Here is a 24,001-nt window from a genome sequence, read left to right as displayed (position 1 = left end):
CATTTGTGACATCAAGTGTTTTTGACTGTAACAGACAACTGTCACACTGTATACATGTATTTCCAATCTAGCTGGTTAATGCTGCACGATCTTATTGTGGTGCTGTGACTCCTAAAAAGATTGAATGGTTTTAAAATTTCCTGTATAACTTAGCTCCAAGGCCCTTGATTTGATTAAATATAAATCTGAAATACATTGAAATGGTTGCATATAAATCATCACTGTTAATTCGTGGCTTGTGGTTCTTGAGATTTTTTAAAGAATGTTTTTAGCTCAGCTGACGCTGTCTTGCATCTGTTGACCATTGTCTAAAGAACGTACCACAGTAAATTTCAACCAAACTACCCTCGGGTAAAGATTTAAAATTGATTAAATGAAGGGTCTCACTTCTGTCAAAGGGGAGATAAATAAGAAATACTGAAAAATGGTGGAATCTACTTCTCAAGAGATTCATAATTCTTCAAATCATGACCCCTGGGCTAGGGTTGGACCACAGTGGGGATCAAAGTTTTACATGGGATATATCTTTAAAATCTTCAAGAACATCAGGGCCATGATTATTCATATCAATATTCAAGCTTCCTCAAATAGGTTTGTTCAAATATTGGCCCTGGGGGATTTGGGCCCACAATAGGGGAACAAAGTTCTATATGGGGGACTGAAAATCTTATCCCTATGGTGGAATATCTCCATTCCTCTCATACTATTCTGTAAATCTAAGATAAAGTCTGGCAAACATTGTAGCCTATGGGTTTCTTGTTAGAAAAACCTTTCACCTCAGACAGAAACAGCAATACTGCATAAAGTGGATTTTTTTTTTTAGCAAGACACAAATTTAGCGATTTCCCCTATGAAAATGGGTTTATACAAATTTGACGTCGTTTTCTGTGAATTGTAATGTCGAAAGACAAGGGCCCTTTTCTCATGACACCAGTTATATATATTTAGCGAGAGCTAATTTCAGTGACTTTATAATTCCATTGAAGAAAGATAAGTACTACCTCCAATATGGAGTAAATTCAATAACGATCTCATCACCCTGACTAATAATGCCAAACTCAAATTATCATTAAAAACTCTGCTTATATGGTATTGTTAACTCTACAAACCCAAAGGATAGGAAGGGTAATGAAAGATTTGAATGATTTATAATTCAAACACAAATCTGTAAAGATATATATTATTTATTCAAAATATAATCTGAACATTTGATCAACCGCACAATAGATTTGTATAAAGCGTTTTGATTTACATAAGATAGTATTTAACCAACCATTTTGTGATATAAATAGTGTCAGAACAATGTCCTCTGGAGAATTTCATTTAGTGTAATTACATTATTTCTATCTTTGGTAAATCAAGTCTTTCTTATCTTTATGTAAACAGTACATGCATATTACCAGTATTATTTGGATTTTATATCCATGGACTGAGTGTTGTGCCGATACTGATGTGTAAATAACTTGAGTAAATTTCTCATGGACTACAAATAAAAATGAACTAGTTTAAAAGATATAATATAAAAATCGGTAATTTTATGTTAACTATAACAAACAGTAAAATGCAAAAATACAAATAAAAAAATATCTTTAAAAAATAAGAAATGTAAAACAAGCATGCAACAATAAAACAGCCTGTTCCTGAACACACGTCAAAAGGAAATATGAAGGTGTTGAACACACTTGGTGTCTTTGAACACATAAGGTGGTGCCTTTGAACACATAAGGTGGTGCCTTTGAACACACTTGGTGGTGTCTCTTTGTGACAGTCTGGTGGATTCCTGGAATTAGATTTTCCGTAGTTTGATGAGGAGCTCCGTGTTTCCATGCAGTGCCTGGGGACAACCTTGTGACTGCCTCTAGTGAACAGATGACCAGATCTCTGGCTGCCACGGTGAATTGCGAGCTGACCTGGGAGTACGGTTCATGCCTGTTAAGTCTGTGTACCATGGTGTATTCCCAGTGCTATAACCGCCTCAGAAACTTCTTCCCGTGCTTTCCGCCAATCTTGGACTCTTTGCTTCGTTTGCTGACGGTCAGCGATTCACAAGGCAAACTTCTGTGGAATGGATGGAAGCACTTTACACAGTAGTCAAAGCTACACTTGTCTGATTGGCACATGCCCCTCTCCTGCACAGGGTACACTACGGCAGCTTGTTGGCACATTGGACATTTGGTCAATTTCTCCTCATTCTTTAGAGACTCTGCAGTCTGAAATAAAATAATCATTTCATGACTACTTTTAACTTAAATTGTTGTACAATGTACATATAAAATGTGTAGAAACTGAAGAATATAGTATGTAGAAAATAAAGTACACTTTTAAATCAGAGACTTGATTTTCTTTATAACAATACTCTGCAAATAGAAATAACTCTAGTTTGTTATTGATGGACTTTTTTGATCAGAAGCTTACCTGTACAAAGAGGTCCCTCTGAGTGCCTATAGAGCAGGGCAGTGGAACCCTATCTTGTACTGCCTGAACAGTTCCCAGGGTGGTCTGCTCCCCTACAGTTAGACCACGCTGAACAGCATCCAGGTCTGGCGCCACCTTGAGACTCGCATTCTCCTAAAAAAACACCAGCTACAGTTAGCAACACACTATACATATAATTCAAAGATGAACATGCATGTACAATTCTTACAGTTTGAATGTACATATGTATAATATATATAAAACTAAAAACACATTTGTTGGTACAAAATTTCAATCGTTTAGATTCTGAATTACATCTGCTTAGTATTTAAATTTTTATGTACCTTGTCTTTGCGTTTCAGTGACCGCGCTCTGCGTTGCTGTTTTTGTATAGACCATTTACGACACACAGAACTCCATGTCTTACTGACTCGACACATTCTGAAATAGTGATAGAATAGGGGAGACTGTAGTTAAATATACTACTGACTGACAGCTGTTGCTTATTAAAACATTTACAAAGTGAATGAAGGCACTCTGCCTTATGGAAGTCATTTTTATACCCAGCCTGACATGATGATGTGATTGGACCATTAGATGTAACATCTACAGCAGTTTGACAGCAGCTTTATATTGATTTGGCATTGACAAGGTCATCATTGTTAGGTAAAACACAACATCTAGCACCACTGTGGGACCACTACAGGGCATGACTTTACTGTTAGACCATCAGAGTCCACTGGGCTTGGGTGTATGTTTCACACCCTGGGGGTGTATATTTACAGTTAAGTGTTAGGGACCGGATTAGCAGAACAACAAATCATGTACTATAATAATGACCATGTCCAGTGTCAGTAGCTTGGTCAGTACTTGTGAGGTCACAAAATGACCAGTATCAGTCCAAGCATCAAAATCTTGCTAGGGGATAATCCACTCAAGCCTGATCAAGTATGACAGAGACCCAAGCTTGTAATCGAAACACAATGTCATCACCACAATAACAGCTTTTGTACAGGTATTAAGTCATCTTCTAAAGCCAGCAAATATTTGAGAGAAATAAATATAGTTTGTGATACCTGCAGATTAGCAGTAAAGCCAGAAAAAGAACAATGATCTTTGTGACAGGTAGCTGATGTGAATGAACTGTGAATTCTTCTGTAAACATGTAAATACAGAGACATTGACAGATGAATTCTAGTTATCAACATCAAGTGAAAGCAGAAAATGTTAATCCCCTATCATATCAGGATATTTAAGCAAGCATCACTCTAATGATAAGAACCCCAATAAATTGTCTGAATGAATCATAAGTATTCATTGTGTTTCAAAAAACACGTTATAATTCAACTGTACCAGTCTTTGTCATATAAGCCACCATCCCTATCTCTATCCTAGTTATCTGGTCTTGTAAACTTTTAAGAATTATATTGTGCCTTGAAATATTTGTTGGTAAAATAATTAATATACCAAAAAAATTGGATTATTGTTAGTAATATCTGTGTGTAGATCAGGTTTGATATGGTACACTGCTGCCCACTGTCAACATGTTGATTGGGTAGGATACTATCAATGGAATTTAGGAAAACAAAAGTAATCGACTATTTTTGCAAAGTTTATACATTTTTAAAATATCTTATCTACACCTTTTACTTTAAATAAATTAAAAAAATAAATAAATAAATATGAAGAAAATTGATCTAGCCCCTAGGTTAGTAATCCATGTATAAATATTTTTCAGCAATGATGCAATATTGGGATTTACTTTATTCATTTAAATTTTCCACTTAAACCATAAAACAGGTGTTCAATTTTCTAAATTTTTATTTTGGCATAATAAATGTTAAATTCTATGTAGTATGATCTGTGGCCATCATCTGCCTATAATATGGATCCCATAACACAATTGTCAAACTGAATGACATTAAAATCTAATGCTCTTAAAAGATTTTTTAATTTTGTTACCAGCTGACAGCAGAGCTATAGTTCTGTACCCAGGTCCCTAAAGTAAAGATCGAATACGGTAGTTACTGTAAAGATTTTCTTTATTTCAATCTTACAAGTTCTCTGCTGAGCCTGTCTATATTGCAACTTTGCAATTTTAATCAGATTAGCAACTTAGTTGTTTGTTTTTTATTGTTAGGTTTAATTTGTGGTGAACTGGTGATGATTTAAAATAAATGAACTTTTACCAGAAATTACAACCCCTAAACAGAATTAAGAAAATTTTAACTTTTAGTATATATGTATTTTGCCAACTGGTCAAAAGGTGCAGTAAACTTTGCTTTTCCTCGCAAACATACCATATCATATCATTTTACTAACAATTACTATCGGAATCTGTTTTGGGTGTCTGCTCATAGATGCATTTAGGACAAAATTTTTGGCACTTTAAAGGAGACATTAAAAAAAGATGTGAGTAAATATGACTTGAGCACACTAACCTGCGTATATCAGAAGACTGGAGATAGCTGACAATTCTCTCTATGATAATCATCATTCCACGGTCACTCAATTCACTGACCAGGTCAACCTGATCCAGCCCCATCTTCCGTCCAATCATCCGGTCCGGCTCCGTGGGCATGCACTGATGTAACGCAGCCTTAAATCTCTCTGTGAGGTTTGAGTAAATGGTCTGCTTTGTCGGGGAGGGTGCAGTGCAAGCCCAAGAATCTTCAGTACACATGTCCTCATCTTCCAGACTGTAGTGAGGGATAGGGCTCTTATTTGGAGAAAACTTCTCATACACATGTTCCTCCTCAGGGATTTCATAGTCTAAAAGATGTACACCCAGGGAAAACCTGGGCACATACTTGTCTGTCTGTAGTGACCCAGATGACTGGGCAACTGCAGTGGGACTTGGACTTAGGTCCGAATTGTGCAATCGGAATTGTGTAAAGCTATCGTTTGAAGTCACTTGGCAAATATCACTAGTATTGCTGCTGCATATAGAGTCTGCATAGCCACTGTCATTAGGGGACCACACACAGTTAGAAAGGGACCGAGGTGGGAGGGAGTCGTCGAGTTTACTGTGGACAAGCGGGGTACTGGTACTAAAAGCCCCTCCTTTCTCAGGAAAGCTGCCAAACTCGTGGCAATTCTCCAGTTTGAACTCCTCCATAATCTGAAAATTATTTTCAAAATGAAAGTTGAACATTGTAAAAAGTTATCTATAAAACACAGTATTGCATGCACACTATTCAATCATGTGGTAAAAGATTTCCATGTACATTTTAATAGCCTTTTTTAAAGACATTTAGTGACTTTCGTCAAAATCTTCTAGACATTATGAAGTCTTGTTTAAAAGTCTATTATCATATATTTGTTCATATACATTTTATATTAATTTAAAAAAATCTTTTATGACTGTAGGGCAAATTTCCTGGATTGTTTATTAATAACTTTTTTGTAAAGGAGATAATTGTTCCAAGTTACACTATCTATATCACCTGTATGTTACCTATAGGGCCAGGAACTGACTGATAGACAAGAATTACTACAGTACCCATGGAATTAAAGGATTTAAGAAGTGTTTTCTTAAAATATTAAAATGATCAGCTTGGAGTCAAAACTGCTACACCAACTGACACATTTCCTATCAGCTGGGGCTGACCACAATGGTTTCACACAGAGCTGATGTTTGTACAAACCATTTGTCAGCTACTTAATTTCAACTGTCAATTCATTTACCTTCCCCTCCTCCTGATATAACTTTAAAATTTAGCTTATTTGTATATATGTAATGTGTTAATCTTAGAGAGTGCCTTTAATTAACCTAATTAATTGCATAAGGCCAAAGCTGTTGAATCAGATGTTGAATTTCTTTGCAATAAGTTGGAGGGGGACCATTCTAGTTAATGCATGAACATTATGGACCATCTAGAGGTCTCCAGTAAATTCAGGGCTGATCCTTTGTTGAGGAAGTAGAGGAAGAAGGTCCCTCCTGAAGATTTCACAGATGTTTGGACGTATTTCAAAATCATTCATTCAAATGATTCTTGCATGTCATTGATATTGGAGCACTGAACATGGTTTTACTTTCTTTGAGTAGAAAAATTGTTTAGTTTTTACTCTACTTTTAGAAAATATGATTTGTTTCATTGTATTCCAATTATTAACAAAACGCCCCCAATTTAATCCTGTCGGCACATAAAAGGCGTCACTGGACGTTAAAGGGTTAAAAAACAATTTATGAAGAGTACATTGAATTACAGTCCATCCTTCACTTGACATAAGCTGCTGACACTCTCTGATATCCAGCTTTGTTATGTTTGACAATTTTGTAGACTAGATGTATGTTAAAATCTTTAATCAATCAGTCGTAAAATTCTTGGCTTACAGCTCTGAAAAGATTGAATTGAGCGTTTATATTGAAAAGTATCGATATTTCGGTGAATCGTCTCAGCCCTAATATACAAGCCTTTTCTATTGTTTATTCGGAAATGAAAATATATTGCATGTTTTTTTTAATGACACTTTAAAAGTAACTTCAAAAGTTAACTCCTTCCCATATACCATATAATTAAGGCCAATTCAACTAAATTGATAGATTATCATCCCTGCCCGCCCCTAAAAAATCGGTCCATCCCGAATTTATTATTTTGCAAAACTTGCGATTTCCGGAAAATTTTCATGTTCGACTCCGGTATTAACACTTCTTGTTTACATTTCCGGTATAGCAACGTGAAAAGTCACATGAAGAATATGGTTTCTTGCGTTCTTATGGGCATAAATCTTGAAGAAGTTTGGTATCTTTCTGTGTTTGAAATTAAGCTTAACCTGGAATTCGTCTGTGAAATAAGCATAGATTGATATCCATCTGGCATTTAAATGAAGCACTTCTGTTGACAAAAACTCATTTGTCATTAATATTTTTCTCAGAATCCTCCCATTGCCCCCACTTTTTGGTGATCCTGGATGATGATCTACTAATTAAGTTGAATTGGCCTAATGTTGGACAACGAAGGAAATTTATGGGAGTTTTGACCCCTTCACCAAACCACTTGAATTTTGACACCCCCCCCCCCTTGCAACAATCATTTGATCCCTAAATACATCAAAACAGCCTTCTGATTTCTAAGGGATGTAGGCCACACACTTAACCATTCTGATAGATCTAACAATTCAAATTATATTACTGTTTAGAATAATTTCCCATTGAGTGGCTCTATTGATGTCATCAATAAAGGGAGAATAATGATGATACTTGTGAGATAATTCTATGGATAGGCAACATTTTACGGACTGTAGGGTTAGTTACCTTGCAAATTTTGTTTGAATTACTTTCCTACATATCTTATATATATAGTATTTGCAGTGACAGTATCATAAAGCAGAAATCTCTGTACTGACATTAGATGATGTTAAATGCCATGGTTTTATGAAAGTGTGGTGGAAGCTGACCATACGGTACCATGCACCTACAGTTCTGAATCTTCGCAGATTGTGAATTCCAAATGTTTTATTTTAGACCCTGAAATTAACACCATCAGCAGCAGCTGTCATAATTTTAAAAATCAAACTATTTCAGAAAGTTAAAGACTCAAGTTAATGTTATGAAATTAACTCTTTTAATGTAAAGTTTGTCAAATTATCACATATCTCCACCTGTCCACAATAGGTGAACATATTCTAAGGCCAATTCAACTTAATTGATAGATTATCATCCCCGTCCACCCCTCAAAAATTGGCCCGTCCCGATTTTTTTTTATTTTGCGAAACTTGCGATTTCCGGAATATTTTCAAGTCCGACTCCGGTATTTACACGTCTTGTTTACATTTCCGGTATAGCAACGTCAAGAAAATCTATATGGTTTTCTTAAATTCTCGCGTTCTTACAGGCGTAAATCTTGAAGAAGTTAGGTTTATTTCTGTTTGAAATTAAAGCTTAACCTGGAATTCGTCTGTAAAAATAGCATAGATTGATATCCACCTGGTATTAAATGATGCGCATTTGTTGAAAAAAAAAATCATTTGTCTTTAATATTTTTCTGAGAGAAAAATAAATTAAATAAAATCCTCCCACCCACCCAATACTTTTTGCTGACCCTGGATGATAATCTACTAATTAAGTTGAATTGGCCTAAAATGTTAAAATTTACATCAGAAGCTAAGTAATGTGAACAAAGATAAAAGTTAGTAAATCAGTGAATTTGCATAAAACATTCTCTAGACCATACAAAAAAAAGAAGAAAGAAGTAATTTTTGTCAATATCTATCTATAAGACATTTCAAATATTAAAAATAAACTTGTTACAGTATCTGATGTCATGGTAATAATGTTTTGTATTTTCTATAAACAAAATCTTTTAAATGACTTCAGGGCTTATTTTCTGGACCATTTATTAATAATTTTAAAGGAGATAATTGTTTAAAATTATTACACTATCTATAAAATATGTATTACCTTGGGCCAGGATCTGATAGTAAGAAACAATAATTACTGCAATCCCAGGGGATGGAAATGGACTTCTAATGAAGTGTTTTCTTAAGATCAAAGGGATTAGCTAGGAGTTAAATCTGTCAACCCTCCTGCCACTTTCTTATCAGCTGTTACTGACCACACTGGTTTTACAGAGAGACTAGAACTGAGGGCTTTACAAACCGTGTTTTCAGCTTCTTAATTTTAACTAAAATACTTTTATAAAATTTCCTTCTTTTTATTAGCTTTGAAGTTCCATGATCAATCTTTAAACATTTACATATTAAATGTGCCAGAATATATTTTTATTTATAGTATAAGATTTAACCATCAAAATCTAATTTCTCAGCATAAAACTTTTAAATTAGTGAATTAACACAAATATTTGAAATCATGAACAGATTTACATAAATTAGAATTTGCTGATTGGAAAACAGCAGCATCCAATAGTATTAGTGGTCAACATTCTAGTAAAAATGCATGAGAATTATATTAAAGTCTCCAGCAAATCCAGGGTAGGTCTCCCTCATTGGGAATCTGAAGATTTCACAGACCTCTAGAAGCATTGTAAAATCATCCATTCTTAATACCACATCTTCCCAAATACTCTCTAGGAGATTGATAATACAATTAATGGCCAAAGATTGCAAAGAGTTAACAAAATACTCTTAATCAAACAGTGATAAAATTCTAGAAATTGTACTCTCTTAAGTCTATTAGGAGAGGAGGGAGCACCCCTCCATCTCTCTGTATCTGGTATAATGAAGGGTTGATTTTAAAAGAAGATAGAACTCAAACTAAAAGCAGTGCTGTGTAGAGGATTCACTAATATTGGTAGAACAGTATTACTAGTACTTAATTAGTACAGATGTTGCACAGTTGTAGCTGACCTGCCAAGACATCATGAGATGGATGTTGATCAGAATATAATTACTGCCTCTGATTTCAAAGCTGTCAACTAGGGAGTCAAAACTGTTTATTTAACAGCAGAATTCTGTTTAATTCAAATGGAAATAAGTAAACCTCCAAGGAGTTTAAGAAAATTCTTTGCAATGCAAAACTTCATTTTGTGCATGTTTTGAACAGCCATTGTTTCTGTATTATATGTTACATAAACAAAAGAAACAGTACAACAAAAGGTTAGATGACATAAATTTTAATACCACTACTACTAGTAGCAATATATTTTGTGTTTTCTAAAACCATCTTTTATATGACTGCAGGTCATTTTTCAGGATTGTTTGTTGATAAAATTTTTGAAAGGAGTTAATTGTTCAAATTATTACACTATAACAAATTTTATTACCTTGGGCTAGAAACACAAGAATTACTGTATTACCCAAGGAATTAAATGGACTTCTAATGAAGTATTTTTTTCCTTAAGATCAAAGAGTCACCCTGACACATTTCTTATCAGCAGGAAATAACCACAATAGTTTAACACATTTAAAGCTCATGATTTTACAAACCATTTTACAACCTCTTTAATTAATTAATTTAGTAAGATCAAAACTATTGATATTCATTTTCTTTAATAGCAAGATTGGTGAATTAATAACACTAAATAATTTTTAAATCTAAGAAAAGTTTTTCATTAAATTAGAATTGAACAAAGAATAATTTCATCACTCAGAAATTGCTGATTGTACAAAAGCATCCAATCAAAAGCAGTCAAGTCAGATGGGACACATTTATTACACAGAGGGATTATGGATAGTCTTCTGAATTGATCCAGAGCAGATCCCTCATTGAAGCGTCCCCTCCCGAAACGGTATACCTGAAGATTTCAGAGATTTCTGAAACATTGCATGATCATCCATTCCTATACACCACTTATTTAATGTTTACCTACTGTTGTACCTCGGAATGTAGTTTTATTAACTAAATGGGAAAATCTATTCATAATTAATCAAACTACAATTAATTACTTAATATTACAGAGTTCTAAAAAAAAAAAAAAAAGGTCAACAAACACATTAGTAGAATTCTAGTCTTTTAGCAGTAGAGCATCCCCTCCTCCCTCTGAATCCAAAATTGAAAATGGAAAGCAGGTAAGGCTGTTGTCAATTACTAGGGTGTGCGTAATTCAAATACTTGTCAAGTGTTCATTAATTTACTTGGGGGGAAAAAAGAAAGAATTACTGCAGTACATTGCACACACTGTTCACAAGTATATGAAACCCAACATTTGTGATATATGTACCTGGTCATCTTTTCATTTTCGCACTAAAGACATGATAGATAAAGTATAAATTGCAAAATCAAATTAAATTTGATTGACAAATCCTATTGCAACATTTTTATTTTTATGGATATATATATTATAAGCTTATAAAATGCAGCCAGTTCAGTAGTTGCTTCCCATAATTCTGAATATAATTTTATCTGTTGTTGTTGCAGTGGTAACAGACATCAAAATGCAAAATTGAAATTTCACGCCACAAAATTGTTGGTCTAAAAATATTGCATTTTGAGGCTAGAAATTTCGTCTTGATCATGTTGACGATTTCATAGATTATTCTCATTAATATCATGATTATGATCAATGACAAAGTAGTTAACACATTTTGCTTTAAGAAACTTGGGAAAGGAAAACTTTTAACAATTTAGCATAATTAAGTGGGGGGGGGGGGGGGGGGGGGGGGATTGGACTAAAGACATAAATTGACTACCCCACAAGTTTTCATAAAAATTGGGGTTTTTTTCCTAATGAAATATTAGTAAAAAATTAAGACTCACTTATGGCCATATACTCTGTAAATTGGGCAGAAATACTCCAGGTAAACGATTAATTATAGACCACATTGTGAGAGGATGACATAATGTACTGACAGTAACAGTCATAAATGAAGAAAGGCGCGCATCTTATGTACATTTGAAATCATTATAAAAAATATTGTTTCTCTCAATATTCAGTTAAGAAAGAACAAAATCACTATCTTAGTGATCAATTAAGCAAATGAAAATGTAAATTTTGGAAAATATATCATAAATTGTGGATTAGGGGCCTATGTAATTATAATGATAGTAACCATCCGGTTTTTGGCAGGCGGGAACCCTTCTAAAATGAACAGATGAATGGCAAACTAATCTTACCAATTTCTTTCATCAGCTGCTCATTTCAACTCCTGTAACTTTTGTGGTATGTGTTTTTTCAAGTTCCTGATAAGGCCTATATTCCACACTTTATCCGATGAGAAAAAATCCTTTACCAGCTGGTTGTGTACAGTTACTTCTTTTGCAATCTTTCAAATGATTCGCCAAATTCTCATTGACCAATCAAAACATTGACGGAACTCCTCTTGACTTGTCATTGAAGACTGATAAAAAAAGCAGAACGTCAAATCTTGCGGGAATGTTTACAACGCACATAAACGTCACTTCCTGTACAAATTCACATGGCGTTTTCAAGTCGAAACTAGCGAGGAGATTACTCAGCCTTAAAACTTTAATACCCAAAATCTCCTAACAAGATATCTATTTAAGAAAGGGTAAATATGTCAACTTGTATCTCTGTATATTGTGAAAAATTAACATGTTGTATCGCAGGTGTATTGCTTAGAGCAAGCATTGTCAAGTTCTTCATGATCATCATGCATCTAGTTCATCATCATGCCTTCATCCCATGGCCTATTCCTTCGATTTACTATTTCAAGACGGAACTTCCTCTAGAGGAAATGTTACAATCTCTGTCTTTTCAGACAAATTTTGAAACAATTTACTAAGCATTATAATGGAATCTAGATCTAGTGACAAAACAAACGTCTTCACATATTTTAATATTTTTTAAATTTGATATTAACTAGTACAGTAATGAGAATTGTTTGATTGTTTTGCGTCCCATCGAGAATTTTTCACTCATATTGAGACATCACCAGCTGTAGATGACGTACTACAAATCCTGACCTATGATTTCAGTGTTCGAAATTGGTTTAAAACTTGGTTTATGTCAAAACAAGATGACATAGACCTCATTGAATTGGCATAAACAGCAGCATTGAAAAAAAAATAACGCAAATTTAAAGCATCGTTATTTAATTCTAATGTACTTAAAAAACATATTTGCTTCCCATTTCCATAACAATTTCCTCCTCTCCTCAGAACGTTGATCAGATGTCGACTTTTGGGATAACTTTAAAGCAATACAAGCTGTAACTGACGGAAAATGAATTTTAAAAAAGAACAAATAGTCAACATATATGTGATTGAATATATATAACTTAATAGAATCAAAGTGAATCTGGAGCAATAAACCTGTCAAATCAGCAGAAAATATAGATTCATGAATCATTGTCATCCTGTCAGTAATTCCTGCTCGTAACCTCCGATGTGCATTGACCTTGGAGGTCACCAGTTCAGAAAAAGTGAAAGAGAGGCACTGAGCATGTGTTAGATTTGTAAACAGTTTAACATGCCAATTTTATAGAAAATTCACAATCAAAATTTCATTTGAGTGGTACATTTGTGTAATTATTACCTTTTTACACTTGCATAGTATTTCTAATCATTCATGAAACAACGTAATATTTTAAATCAAACGACACGTGTCGTTACTCGCTTCAGTTTCCGTCTTTGTATATGGCCTCGGTCTCAGCAACCCGATTATGTTCGGCAATCATCGTTCCCATGTCTGTGTATACGACACAATGGCGGTTTATTCGAAACGCTCATTGTACGTGTGCTCTCAAACAATATTCCCATGTTTATTTTGCAGAATTTTTCTTTAGATCTTGGGGATTATATTAGTTAAACCAGTAGGTGTTATTTGGTGAATAATTGGATAGTTGAAAAAATACCGTCAGTTACAGCTTGTATTGCTTTAAACCTAGAAAATTGGCATAGACAATTTGGTCTATCTCAATTACAATTGGCACAGACTCGGTCTATGGTTAATTTTGAACACTGTGCTTTACAGCTTATAAGTGTTCAGGGTCGTAACAGTGAGAGTTTTTTTAATGTCCCAACGCGACGCATGACATGACATGGGACCTCTGTTGTCTGACATATCTGAAAGACCCATGATTATCACTTCTAAATGGGAAGTGTTTGGCGAAAGAGCTATCACTACATAATTATAATTTAACGTCTTGGGTTTGATACGGCCATGACACAAGTGGGACTCAAACTCATGACCTCCCTGTTACAAAGTGAATGCTCTACGATCTACCACTAAGCTAAACCCACTGGTTGCGTTGAATTATTTATCACCTGTTTACTCCATTATCCAGTGGATATCACCCAATACATAAGTGACCATTGAGACGTGCAAAGCCCATTAACATCTTGCAGCACGACTTAAGACATTTTATCCGCCTCTTCATTTAACAGGAAATATAATGTGGTGGGTGTAAACAGTTGCATTGTGATGTCATATTAGCTGCAATGTTTTTTTTCTCTTTCAAATCGAGCAAAAACAATCCCTAGGGGATCCGGGTTAGAATAGGTCCTCGGTAGGTATATATACCCCTTGCTTGTCGTAAGAGGCGACTAAATGGGGCGGTCCTTCAGATGAGATCGCAAAAACCGAGGTCCCATGTCACAGCAGGTGTGGTAAGATAAAGATCCCTCCCTGCTCAAAGGCTGTAAGCGCCGAGCATAGGCCTAAATTTTGCAGCCCTTCACTGCAATGATGATGTCTCCATATGAGTGAAAGATTCTCGAGAGGGACGTTAAACAATATACAATCAATCAAGCAAGCAAAAACAAAATGTAATTTAAAAACGTTTATGGTACATTTTAAACAATCAAATTATTTTAATTACGGGTTGTTAATGAAATATACTGCAGTGACGATGACATTTTTACAGAAGCAGAACGGGTAATGCTCATCTTTTTCTCAGCTGATAAATCATGTAACAAAACAATTCTTATCTAGGGTTGAAAACAACAATAATTATGTAAGACCACCATGAAAATTTGAAGGTGTAATTTAATTCTAGAGAAGTTTATTTTCTCCATCAAACTTTTAAAAATATGAGTTCTATTTCCTGTGGTATCTGTCATCTTCACAAGTGTAACAGTTATTGATTCGTTAGTGTGAGTGCTTATGGCCTTTGAGCAAGGAGGGTTCTTTATCATGCCACACCTGCTGTGACACAGGCCCTTGGTTTTTGCGGTCTCATCTGAAGGACCACCCCATTTAGTCACCTCTTATGACAAACAAGGGGTACTGAGGACCTATTCTAACCCGGATCCCCATGGGAAACTTAAATGCTCTACAATGTATAAAGAGGAATGTATATCAGATAATAAAAAGTGCTTGTCATATAACCACTAGAAAAGTCCTGAAAATGTATGTGTTGGAATTTATACAGAATTCCTAGATGAGAGGTAGGAAACAATCAATACGCCAGTTTCGAGATATGAACTCTTCTGTGTAGGAGGTGCATTTAGTGGAACTTTGAATGACAAAGTGGGACAGAGTGGACCTACAGTCAGCGAGAAAGACGATGAAATGTATTAAAAACGGCTTCTCTTTTAATATGTAAATGTGGGAAATACAAAATACTATCGAAAGAAATGTTTTACTAAAGTGGAAACATAAAAACAATGTCATATTTGCAAGTAATGTCTTTGATATGGTACTTATGACCAACGAAATAACGTGATATGATAAGAATTCTATGTATTTAATTACTCCCTAAATACTTATACCTTACTTAGTTTGTGTATCAGTCGAATTCGGGTGATCTAGCAGTGTATGAGAAACTTACTGAGTACATTCACTTACGCAGTGATGAATATTTATTAGTCCCACTCCCGCGTGTAAACAAATTGTTTCGCGCCTCACTATACACGAGAGTTCTCCAAAGGGAAATAACTCGGGTGTATCTCGAAACCGGCGTATTGGTAAATAGTATAGAGGATTTATATTCTTTATATTTATGATGGAGAACACATAAGTTGAAATGAATGTTACTGTAAGTTCATTGACTTTAGCTAATAGTTGAGAGTACACTTTTGATCAGTGTATGTATGAAGATAATTGATTTTACTTCAATCTGTAGAGACTGAGTCATGGAACAGACAAAGGAACCCAGCAATGCAGATCCTAGAAAACAACAGACCATGATTTACATCTGTGGAGGTAACACCTTAAATTACAGCATGGACTACCTTTAATTGATACCAAACGTATCGGACCACCTGACCTGAGGCTGACTAACAATATCCATTTAGTCTGATGAGGTCCTTTCTGTATATAATATAAATCTCACGTGTCCATACTTTCTTATACATTCGACCAGTTGTTGCTGTATATTAATTAATCACATTTCGTGATTATCATGATGAGTCATTGATGTAACTGCGAGCGAGGGTATACTGTTATAATATCAGTGTTCTACTACTTGTACAATAAGGCACTGTTATAGAGAACCCCCGGTGTGTAATGTTATAATATCAATGTTCTACTACTTGTACAATAAGACACTGTTATAGAGAACCCCCGGTGTACTGTTATAATATCAGTGTTCTACTACTTGTACAATAAGACACCGTTATAGAGAACCCCCGGTGAAGAACAGTGCATTATAACCAAACTTCATTATACAGTAAAACATGGTTATAGCAAACTTCCAGTTCATTGTAACCAAATTTTGTTATATCCAATAAAATTTATGTTATTTTCCTCTCATAGGGGATAAACTTCGCAATAATGAATTTGTTATAAGCATGTTAACTATAAGCGTGTTTTACTGTAAGCTATCTTGTGAGTGTCGGCAGACCTTTTCCTAGATCATGTGACTGAGGCATTGTCGATACACAAACGGTAATAGAATGTAAATCATCTTTTGTTTTCTCAAGATTTATTTGAATTAATTTTTTTAAGAATGCCACCAAGAAAATGAGATCAAGGCTAGAGATCCGATCCGATGCAGGGAGTGTGGCTACAGAATCATGTACAAAAAGAGAACGAAAAGAAGTATCCTTTTACATGAATCTTGCTCATTGACAAGTAAACTAGGGTGATTACAGATGTTGCCTTACCTATTTTTACCAATGTCTTAAAAAAGAAGTCAGAGTTGAAGTTCCGAGGGGAGGGAGAAGTCAAATCTGAAGTATTGATTTCTGAGAATGGAACAGGTGAAAAACATCATCTGTTCCTACTAAAAACTCTGCAAGTTTTTATATTTTGGTCATATTTTTTGGAGTGCCCACAGTATAATGGTTATCATATTAACTTTTGCAACAGACAGGAAGATACACATACTGAATAAAAGATAAAGCAGCATATATTTTTATCAAAAAATGAAATAATTAGAAAAGACAATGTTCAACAGCTTGTAAATTTTTAAGAATTTAAAGAAAATCAAAATTCTACAACCTTAGTACATGTATATATGCCAACATTCTGCTTAAAAACTTTTTTAATATCATGAAAACTATAGTTGGGAGTTAGTTAGACAAACTGTGTATCCTATTTAGGACAGCCTGAGAAGGGTAGAACAACATGCTCCCTGAAGCCTCCAATTTTAGTTGCATAAAAATCTATATTAAAGGGAATTTAACAACCTTGTAGCCAGGGTCACCCGAATTAAACCGTGATGCCTGTCCATCAGTCCGAGACCGACAAAATATCGGGAGAATTGATGAATTTAAAACATACTGTCCTGTGGACAAGCGAGTTATAAACAAACTGTAAACACTGCATGGGGCCACGAAAGGGAGAAATATTTTTACATACAAATATATAGCATTTTCACAAGAACTGGGTACAATCCACAAGTTTGCCCAAACCATCACCATACTAGGGGTGTCAATTTTCATAATAACTTTTTAATAATCTTTCTTTAAAGAACCACAAGGGTACTATTTGTCAGTAGATTAAGGTCCACTTAAACCATAACCCCAGAGATTTAATGCGTTATGTTGGAAAATGCAGTCAATCAGGTGAGACAAGAACCCATAGGCCTCTCATTGACTTTTTTTCTAATACTGCAGAAGATGACCATGGAATGTAATGTTTTCCTTATCAATTATCAGTGATTGTTTTTGATGCCAGGTGAAAAAGTTGAGAACTGTGTGCCGGGAATTTCATTGTTTTTGTTGACCAACCAGCTTTGTAACAGACTACAACATGTGACAGACACTCAACGTTACATTATATGTGATGCCTCATCATGAAAACAAATGTTACAATGTTTAATCTGCCATTGAGAAATCTTGTGCAATAAGTCATTGCATTTCTTTGTAATAAAAATTTTGAAACTGTTTAACGGTGTGTGTTTTATATTCTGAGTGCGGAGTGTTCTATACGTGGGAATTTAAAAAAATGAATAACAGAACATTTGATGCTGCATAATTTTCCCCCCATACTTTTTTTATTGTCCCTATATATAAAGATCCTAGGCTTGATTTTTAATGCATACTTCTGCATTATTGATGTCAAAGAGTTTTTCCTTATTTTCAGCAAATCCACATTTCTTGAGCCATGGGAAATTTATGCCATTAACATTTGTCTGTACTTTTCTCAATGTGTCTACAGATTGATGACAAGTTACGGATAGATTTTCAAGGTCTTTCAAATATCATGAAGAAGTTTTAGCTGAGTTATGGCCCTTGGACATCAAAATTTCCAAGTTACGGAACTATTTTTATCTGTAAGCTTTTAAATTATTGTGCATGATACAATCTATAATGATATACAAATGTTTGTGTTTCGTAGTGGTGGACATGCTGAGATTGTAGAATTTAGTTTTCCACTTTTTCACTCTAGATGAAGATTCAAAGGGGAAATATTTATGCAACTTTATTTAATGGAATCATAGATCAAACTTTTGTTGCTGGGGGGTGTTGGGGGGGGGGGGGGGGGGGGGGGTGTTAGCATTTAGCAGCCATTACCAATACTCTCTTCTGATTGAACAATAAAGAATGAAGTACATGATTATCAAAACCTTTTCTTTAAAATCCTAGATATTTTAATAGATTTAAACAACTCAGATATGAATTAAATTTTAGGTGTACAATGAAATTAAAATCACAAAGTATGTCACTGTCATAATATTTTAATCATAACATAAATATAATAGGCTAATACTTATTACAATATAACTGCTTTAAAAATGATGGATACACATATCATCACTGCTACATGTATTTATATTTTAACTTGTGTTAATTGTCCATACTTCAAAACTGTGATATTAACTCATGGGCACCATTATATTAGATATTAAAAAAAAATCCAGTGACAAAATCGTCTATTTTCTACATACATGTGTATTTCTAAAAATATATGAAAACTACAGGTTTTCTAATGTCATAATGAAGTGTTGTCTCTTTTTAGTGATTTAATAATTAAAATCTTTGAATTTACAGTATTCAGTGCTCCGACAAGAAATTGTCTATGGATTGTAATGAACAAAGATATATGAATATACTGATTTCTCTACTATGAACAGCTACACAACAAAAAGTATTCATATCATGCAAAGGATAATTTCCATATTGTGTAACTCAATACATTGTACAGTCATACATGTACACAAAATATTTCATCTTTGCTAGCCAAGGGTTTTCAGTTCATTCCGCTCCCCATAAACCCTTACCAATATGCCGTCTAAATTGCCATTCACATGTGCTGCTATTTACACTGTCATGCAAAAGATTTATAGGGAGCGGAGTGGACAGAAAACCCTTTGTTAATGAAGATGAAATTCATATTTTAAATTTCAGGAAGCTGAAAGCTGTTGGTGAATGTCAGATGCAAATTATTACACATGTTACCCATCTTTTAAAGATGAGAAATTGGCATAACAGAACAGCACTACATATTTCACTAAAACTCAATGAACGATAGTCCATATCTATCAACATTTCACGGTCTTATAGCTGCACATTTTATGAAATCTTCGGGACTAAGTCGCAGTTGGAGGCATAAAGATTTGAGCTTGTACTCTGTGGGAAGAGAAACTCCCCCATGAATCTTTATTAATATCAGGTGTATATATATCAGCCTCACCAGCCTCCATGAAGCATATCTTTACCAATCTGTCGACTTCACCAGCCCTTTATTTATTAATGCATCGACTTCACCAGCCCTTTATTTATTACTACATCGACTTCACCAGCCCTTTATTTATTACTATATCGACTTCACCAGCCCCTTTTCAGCTTGTTCTCTCTGTCTTGTTGAGCACACTGTAGACCTGTCTGTGCTGGCTCAAAGTTAGGATCCAGTGACAAGGCAGTTTTCATGTCGGAGATTGCCTCATCAAATTTACCTGGAAGAAAAAATTAAAAAGAAAATTCATGTCTTCCTTACAGATAGCTATCCCCTCAAAGCTGCTTTCAATCTTTAGACGTACACTATTCCTATGTTTTATGTCCACTATTTGTACGTGGGTTTTACGTCTGCAGGAGGGTATACAAAAATCCAGTGAAATAAACCCCAAACACACACTGTCATATTAAATCAAAAGTTTGAAAATACTCTTAAATTGGTATGTCTTTCTTTTAGAATATTTCATTCACAATCTGTATACACATATGTTAGATCTTGGCTGAAGTAACTCAACCTTCCACAATTTTTATATGCTACTCTTTCTTCCCTATAAATATCAGAATGTTAAAAATCACAGAACTTCAACAGCTAGTTGGATCTTGCTAAACAAGTAACATCAATTAAAAATGTTCTCTTCTTTTAGCTGCATATTTTTGCAGCCTACTGGTATTGAATGTGTTTGTTATTTTTCCTAGGTTTACTACTGGTTTAGGGTACATTTTTCAGGAGTGGTGGGCACAAAACGTAGAAAAACTACACATCACAGCACTATCTTGCACGAGAGACCAAATATGTCAGTTTGTAGAACACTGGCCTAGAGATTCAGGGTTTCCAGATTTGAATTCTGGATTAGGGTAGCAGAACATTTTCTTCTTCCCATTACACACCTGGGAGAGGAGGGGGCCCCACCCCCACTTTTCTGACATACATATATGTATATGTGCCTTCCATGTAAAATAATACAATGGGCATCTTACTTGGCATGATACCAGATAAAAACAAATAAAAAACCACAAGTTGTGGCATGCAAGAATGTATTTTTGGGGTGTTTTTTTATTGTTAATTTTTAAATTCTGACTGCCTCCTTCACTTTGAAAAATGACCTTACATGCTTGTTCTGCAAAATGATCATTTGTAAATGCATGAAATAGAAATCATTTTAGTATGTAGAATTTCATGTTTCGTACAACATCTCATCAGTACAGAGCTAACCACAATAAAAATTCTTATAATGCTTACTTAATCTATATAACACAGTTCCTCTATTGTAGTACGTTATGCAAGACTTTGGATTTACATTTAGACTACAGGAGTAGTCTGCAATGGCTCCATCAAAATCAACATCCCTGTACTTGAGAAATCCCCTGTTGTTGTAAGCTAAGGCCAGCTTTTCACTCCTACAATACAACCAACTTGATGTAACAATAGCAATTTCAAAACAAATTTATAATAAACAAGCATTCTGTAAGTATTGCATAGAAGTACATGTTCCCTACTGACGTCAAGTCGTCTGTGTAATTAATCATAATTACATAATGTAATTAACAGTTTATGCACAAGAATAACCAGATCCCATAAAATGAAAGCCATATACAGTCAAACCTAATCATTACAAACTCAATGGGACCGAGAAAAAACTCCCAAGATATTCGAGATATCAAAAGTAAATTAGTTAAAGGATATGTCGTTGGAACTTCCGAATCACTTTGACATGTCCATGGTATTCGAGATATGGAGTGTTCAAAATACCAAAGTTCAACTGTATGACAGATTAAAATACCATGTTTTCTATGTCCATAACTCAATCTGATTAAAACCAGATCTTCAATCCGCTCCTCTATTCTCCATGTCGCGACATGGAGAATAGAGGAGCGGATTGAAGATCTGGTTTTAATCAGATTGTCCATAACTCAGCAAAAAATCAATGGACTGGAAGAAAATTCTAACTTGATCTGTAACTTGACATGGTAAAACAATGTACCAAATATCATATGAATCTGCAAGCATTATGAAGAAAAGAGCATGAAACTTTTGTCCAACTCGCAGACAGACAGTGTGCAAACCTAAAATACTCTTCAGCTCCGCTGGTAGGGGACAAATACATAGGCGCAAGTGTTTTATAAACTTCGCAAGCTGTACTATATAATGTTATTATACAGTATAGCTTGCGAAGTTTATGAAACAAGTGCCTGTGGACTGATTGTTTATTTCAAGTAGCAGTCATCCTTTAAATTAATAAAGAAAGACCAATAAAGTGGTTTATTTGATAAATTTTAAAAGTTTTATTTCAATCCTAATTTGGAATATGATGGCACTAATTTTGTAATTTTTTCACACTTTATAAGAAAGCAGCTAGTCTTAAAATTGTCAACTTTTCATTTACATTTTACAATAGAATTCATGATTTATTTTATGTGTAGCGGTCAGCCTGTTCAATCACCGGTGGCCAGATAGCTCAGTTGGTAGAGCACCTGACTAGAGATTTAGGGGGCCCAGGTTCGAATCCCGGTCTGATCTGTTGCATTTTCTCCCTTCCTGTTACATTTGGTGCCGTAGACCAGTCCCTGGAATTGACAGGTAAAAAAATGCCTGCCAGGGGATAAATATCCCGGGTTGATGTCTTCAGATGTGAAGACATTTAAGTAGGGAGGAATGTAGGTAAATACAAAAATTACAATGAACCTAGTTTTAAAACTCTCCACCATCACGTTAGACACTGGGCAAACTTATCATGTTCATTAAATAAATCACTATTTCAAGACTGAGGAAATTCGAGCGCTTATATAAACGATGAAGAAGCGGTGTTGACTCACAGTTGAAGTTTGTTTGGAGAAGATTTAACTTGATTGATGAAGGTTGTATATAACTTTGATGCTCTGCGATTATCGGAGTTCGATTCACAAGATTCTGCGTCCTGAAAAACTCTCTCAGCTTCCTCCATATGATCTACATCAACTGTCCTGTCACAGAATAGCATGAGTTATCTTTCCATTTTGTTTGACAGAGACAAAAGTTATCTTTCTTGAATAGAAGAATCAACCCGGTGGTATCCAGATTAATTAATTAATGCTATAAGGAGTTAAAATGTGAATTTTTACATCAGAATTTGGCATATATATATTGGGAATAAATTCAAAAACTTTGTTGACCACGCTTCTCTCTCAGAGTCGGGTAATACCCTGCATTCTATATTCAAAAGTATGACATTGTTCAAATACTACTGTTCTGGATGAATTCCCACTTTTGATAGATGCCTCGCTATGCCATGTTTGTAGTAAACAGCTTCGTCTTTTGTTTGTGAAAATATTAACTGATATCACTGGACAAGAACAATTTTAACTCTTCGCTATAAAAATAAATATTTCTTTTTTAAAAATGCTGCCACACAAATATATAACAGATTAGAAATGTATAAATAACAACTTGAAAGATGGCATCGTATCGAATCAGTGGCGAGACATAACCACCACATGCAGGTGATAACAATAACACAACATTAACACATAACTCCAGTGCTGATTTCTTTACATTGGCTTCCTATATATTGGAAGGCCGCGCAGCCAATACAAAATTATCCTCTACGCATATAAGGTGATTCAGAAGATGGCACCAAAATACTTGGAGGAGGTGATCACTGTTTACCAACCAAATCGTTCCCTAAGATCTGAAAATTCACTGACATTAGTTAGACCTAGATGTCGAATCTCCACATATGGAAAAAGGCGCTTGGATGTGGCAGCAGCTACACTTTGGAACTCTCTGCCTGATACCCTCCGCCGTTGTCAGAATTTGAACACTTTTAAAAGACATTTAAAAACACATCTTTTTAGACTTGCATATTATTATTATTATAGGTGGTTAAATCTTTATGGTTTCTTTACCATCATTTTAACATGACTTTTTCAAGTGTATAATTGTATATTTATTTCAACTATTGTATTTTATATCATTTGATTGTACGGCGTGGGACATTTTTCATGCATATCATGTTTTAAATTTTAGTAATTTTACTTCACATTATTGGTGTTTTTCTAGCATTGTTTTGATATTATCTGTCTTAATGCTATTGTAATTTCCTTTTACTACTTTTATAACATGCTGTATCATTTTTATTGTGTGCAGCGCTTTAGAGTGGTTATTTATAGTCATATAGGGCGCTATAT

At 34.6% G+C, this 24,001-nt stretch overlaps 2 protein-coding genes across 2 annotated transcripts; both read right to left on the bottom strand.

Annotated features, from left to right (window-relative positions):
• Positions 1-1,168: 1,168 nt before the first annotated feature.
• Positions 1,169-12,198, bottom strand: LOC125683415 (F-box only protein 43-like). Its single transcript, XM_048924550.2, has 5 exons — positions 11,930-12,198; positions 4,857-5,536; positions 2,760-2,856; positions 2,416-2,568; positions 1,169-2,210 (listed from the first exon to the last, which is right to left on the bottom strand). The coding sequence occupies exons 2-5, from the start codon at positions 5,531-5,533 to the stop codon at positions 1,965-1,967; spliced, it is 1,173 nt and encodes a 390-aa protein (XP_048780507.2). The 5' UTR covers positions 5,534-5,536; positions 11,930-12,198; the 3' UTR covers positions 1,169-1,964.
• Positions 12,199-18,822: 6,624 nt separating this feature from the next.
• Positions 18,823-22,900, bottom strand: LOC125683417 (tetratricopeptide repeat protein 32-like). Its single transcript, XM_048924552.2, has 3 exons — positions 22,652-22,900; positions 21,078-21,235; positions 18,823-20,058 (listed from the first exon to the last, which is right to left on the bottom strand). The coding sequence occupies exons 1-3, from the start codon at positions 22,813-22,815 to the stop codon at positions 19,931-19,933; spliced, it is 450 nt and encodes a 149-aa protein (XP_048780509.1). The 5' UTR covers positions 22,816-22,900; the 3' UTR covers positions 18,823-19,930.
• Positions 22,901-24,001: the final 1,101 nt, after the last annotated feature.

Source organism: Ostrea edulis, chromosome 6 (genome assembly GCF_947568905.1).
Source record: "Ostrea edulis chromosome 6, xbOstEdul1.1, whole genome shotgun sequence".
Classification (NCBI taxonomy): domain Eukaryota; kingdom Metazoa; phylum Mollusca; class Bivalvia; order Ostreida; family Ostreidae; genus Ostrea; species Ostrea edulis.
Note: the sequence above shows the minus strand (reverse complement) of the source record. Positions and strands in the feature narration are given on the sequence as shown.

Excerpts from the sequence above, each read along its gene's own strand:
- LOC125683415 (XM_048924550.2), bottom strand. The coding sequence starts at position 5,533 with ATGGAGGAGTTCAAACTGGAGAATTGCCACGAGTTTGGCAGCTTTCCT. Across the intron at positions 2,569-2,759 it reads CACTGAAACGCAAAGACAAG|GAGAATGCGAGTCTCAAGGT; the intron begins GTACATAAAAAT and ends GTGTTTTTTTAG. Across the intron at positions 2,211-2,415 it reads AGAGGGACCTCTTTGTACAG|ACTGCAGAGTCTCTAAAGAA; the intron begins GTAAGCTTCTGA and ends ATTTTATTTCAG.
- LOC125683417 (XM_048924552.2), bottom strand. The coding sequence starts at position 22,815 with ATGCTATTCTGTGACAGGACAGTTGATGTAGATCATATGGAGGAAGCT. Across the intron at positions 21,236-22,651 it reads TCTCCAAACAAACTTCAACT|GAGTGAAAAGCTGGCCTTAG; the intron begins GTGAGTCAACAC and ends GTTGTATTGTAG. Across the intron at positions 20,059-21,077 it reads AACTGTGTTATATAGATTAA|GTAAATTTGATGAGGCAATC; the intron begins GTAAGCATTATA and ends TTTTTCTTCCAG.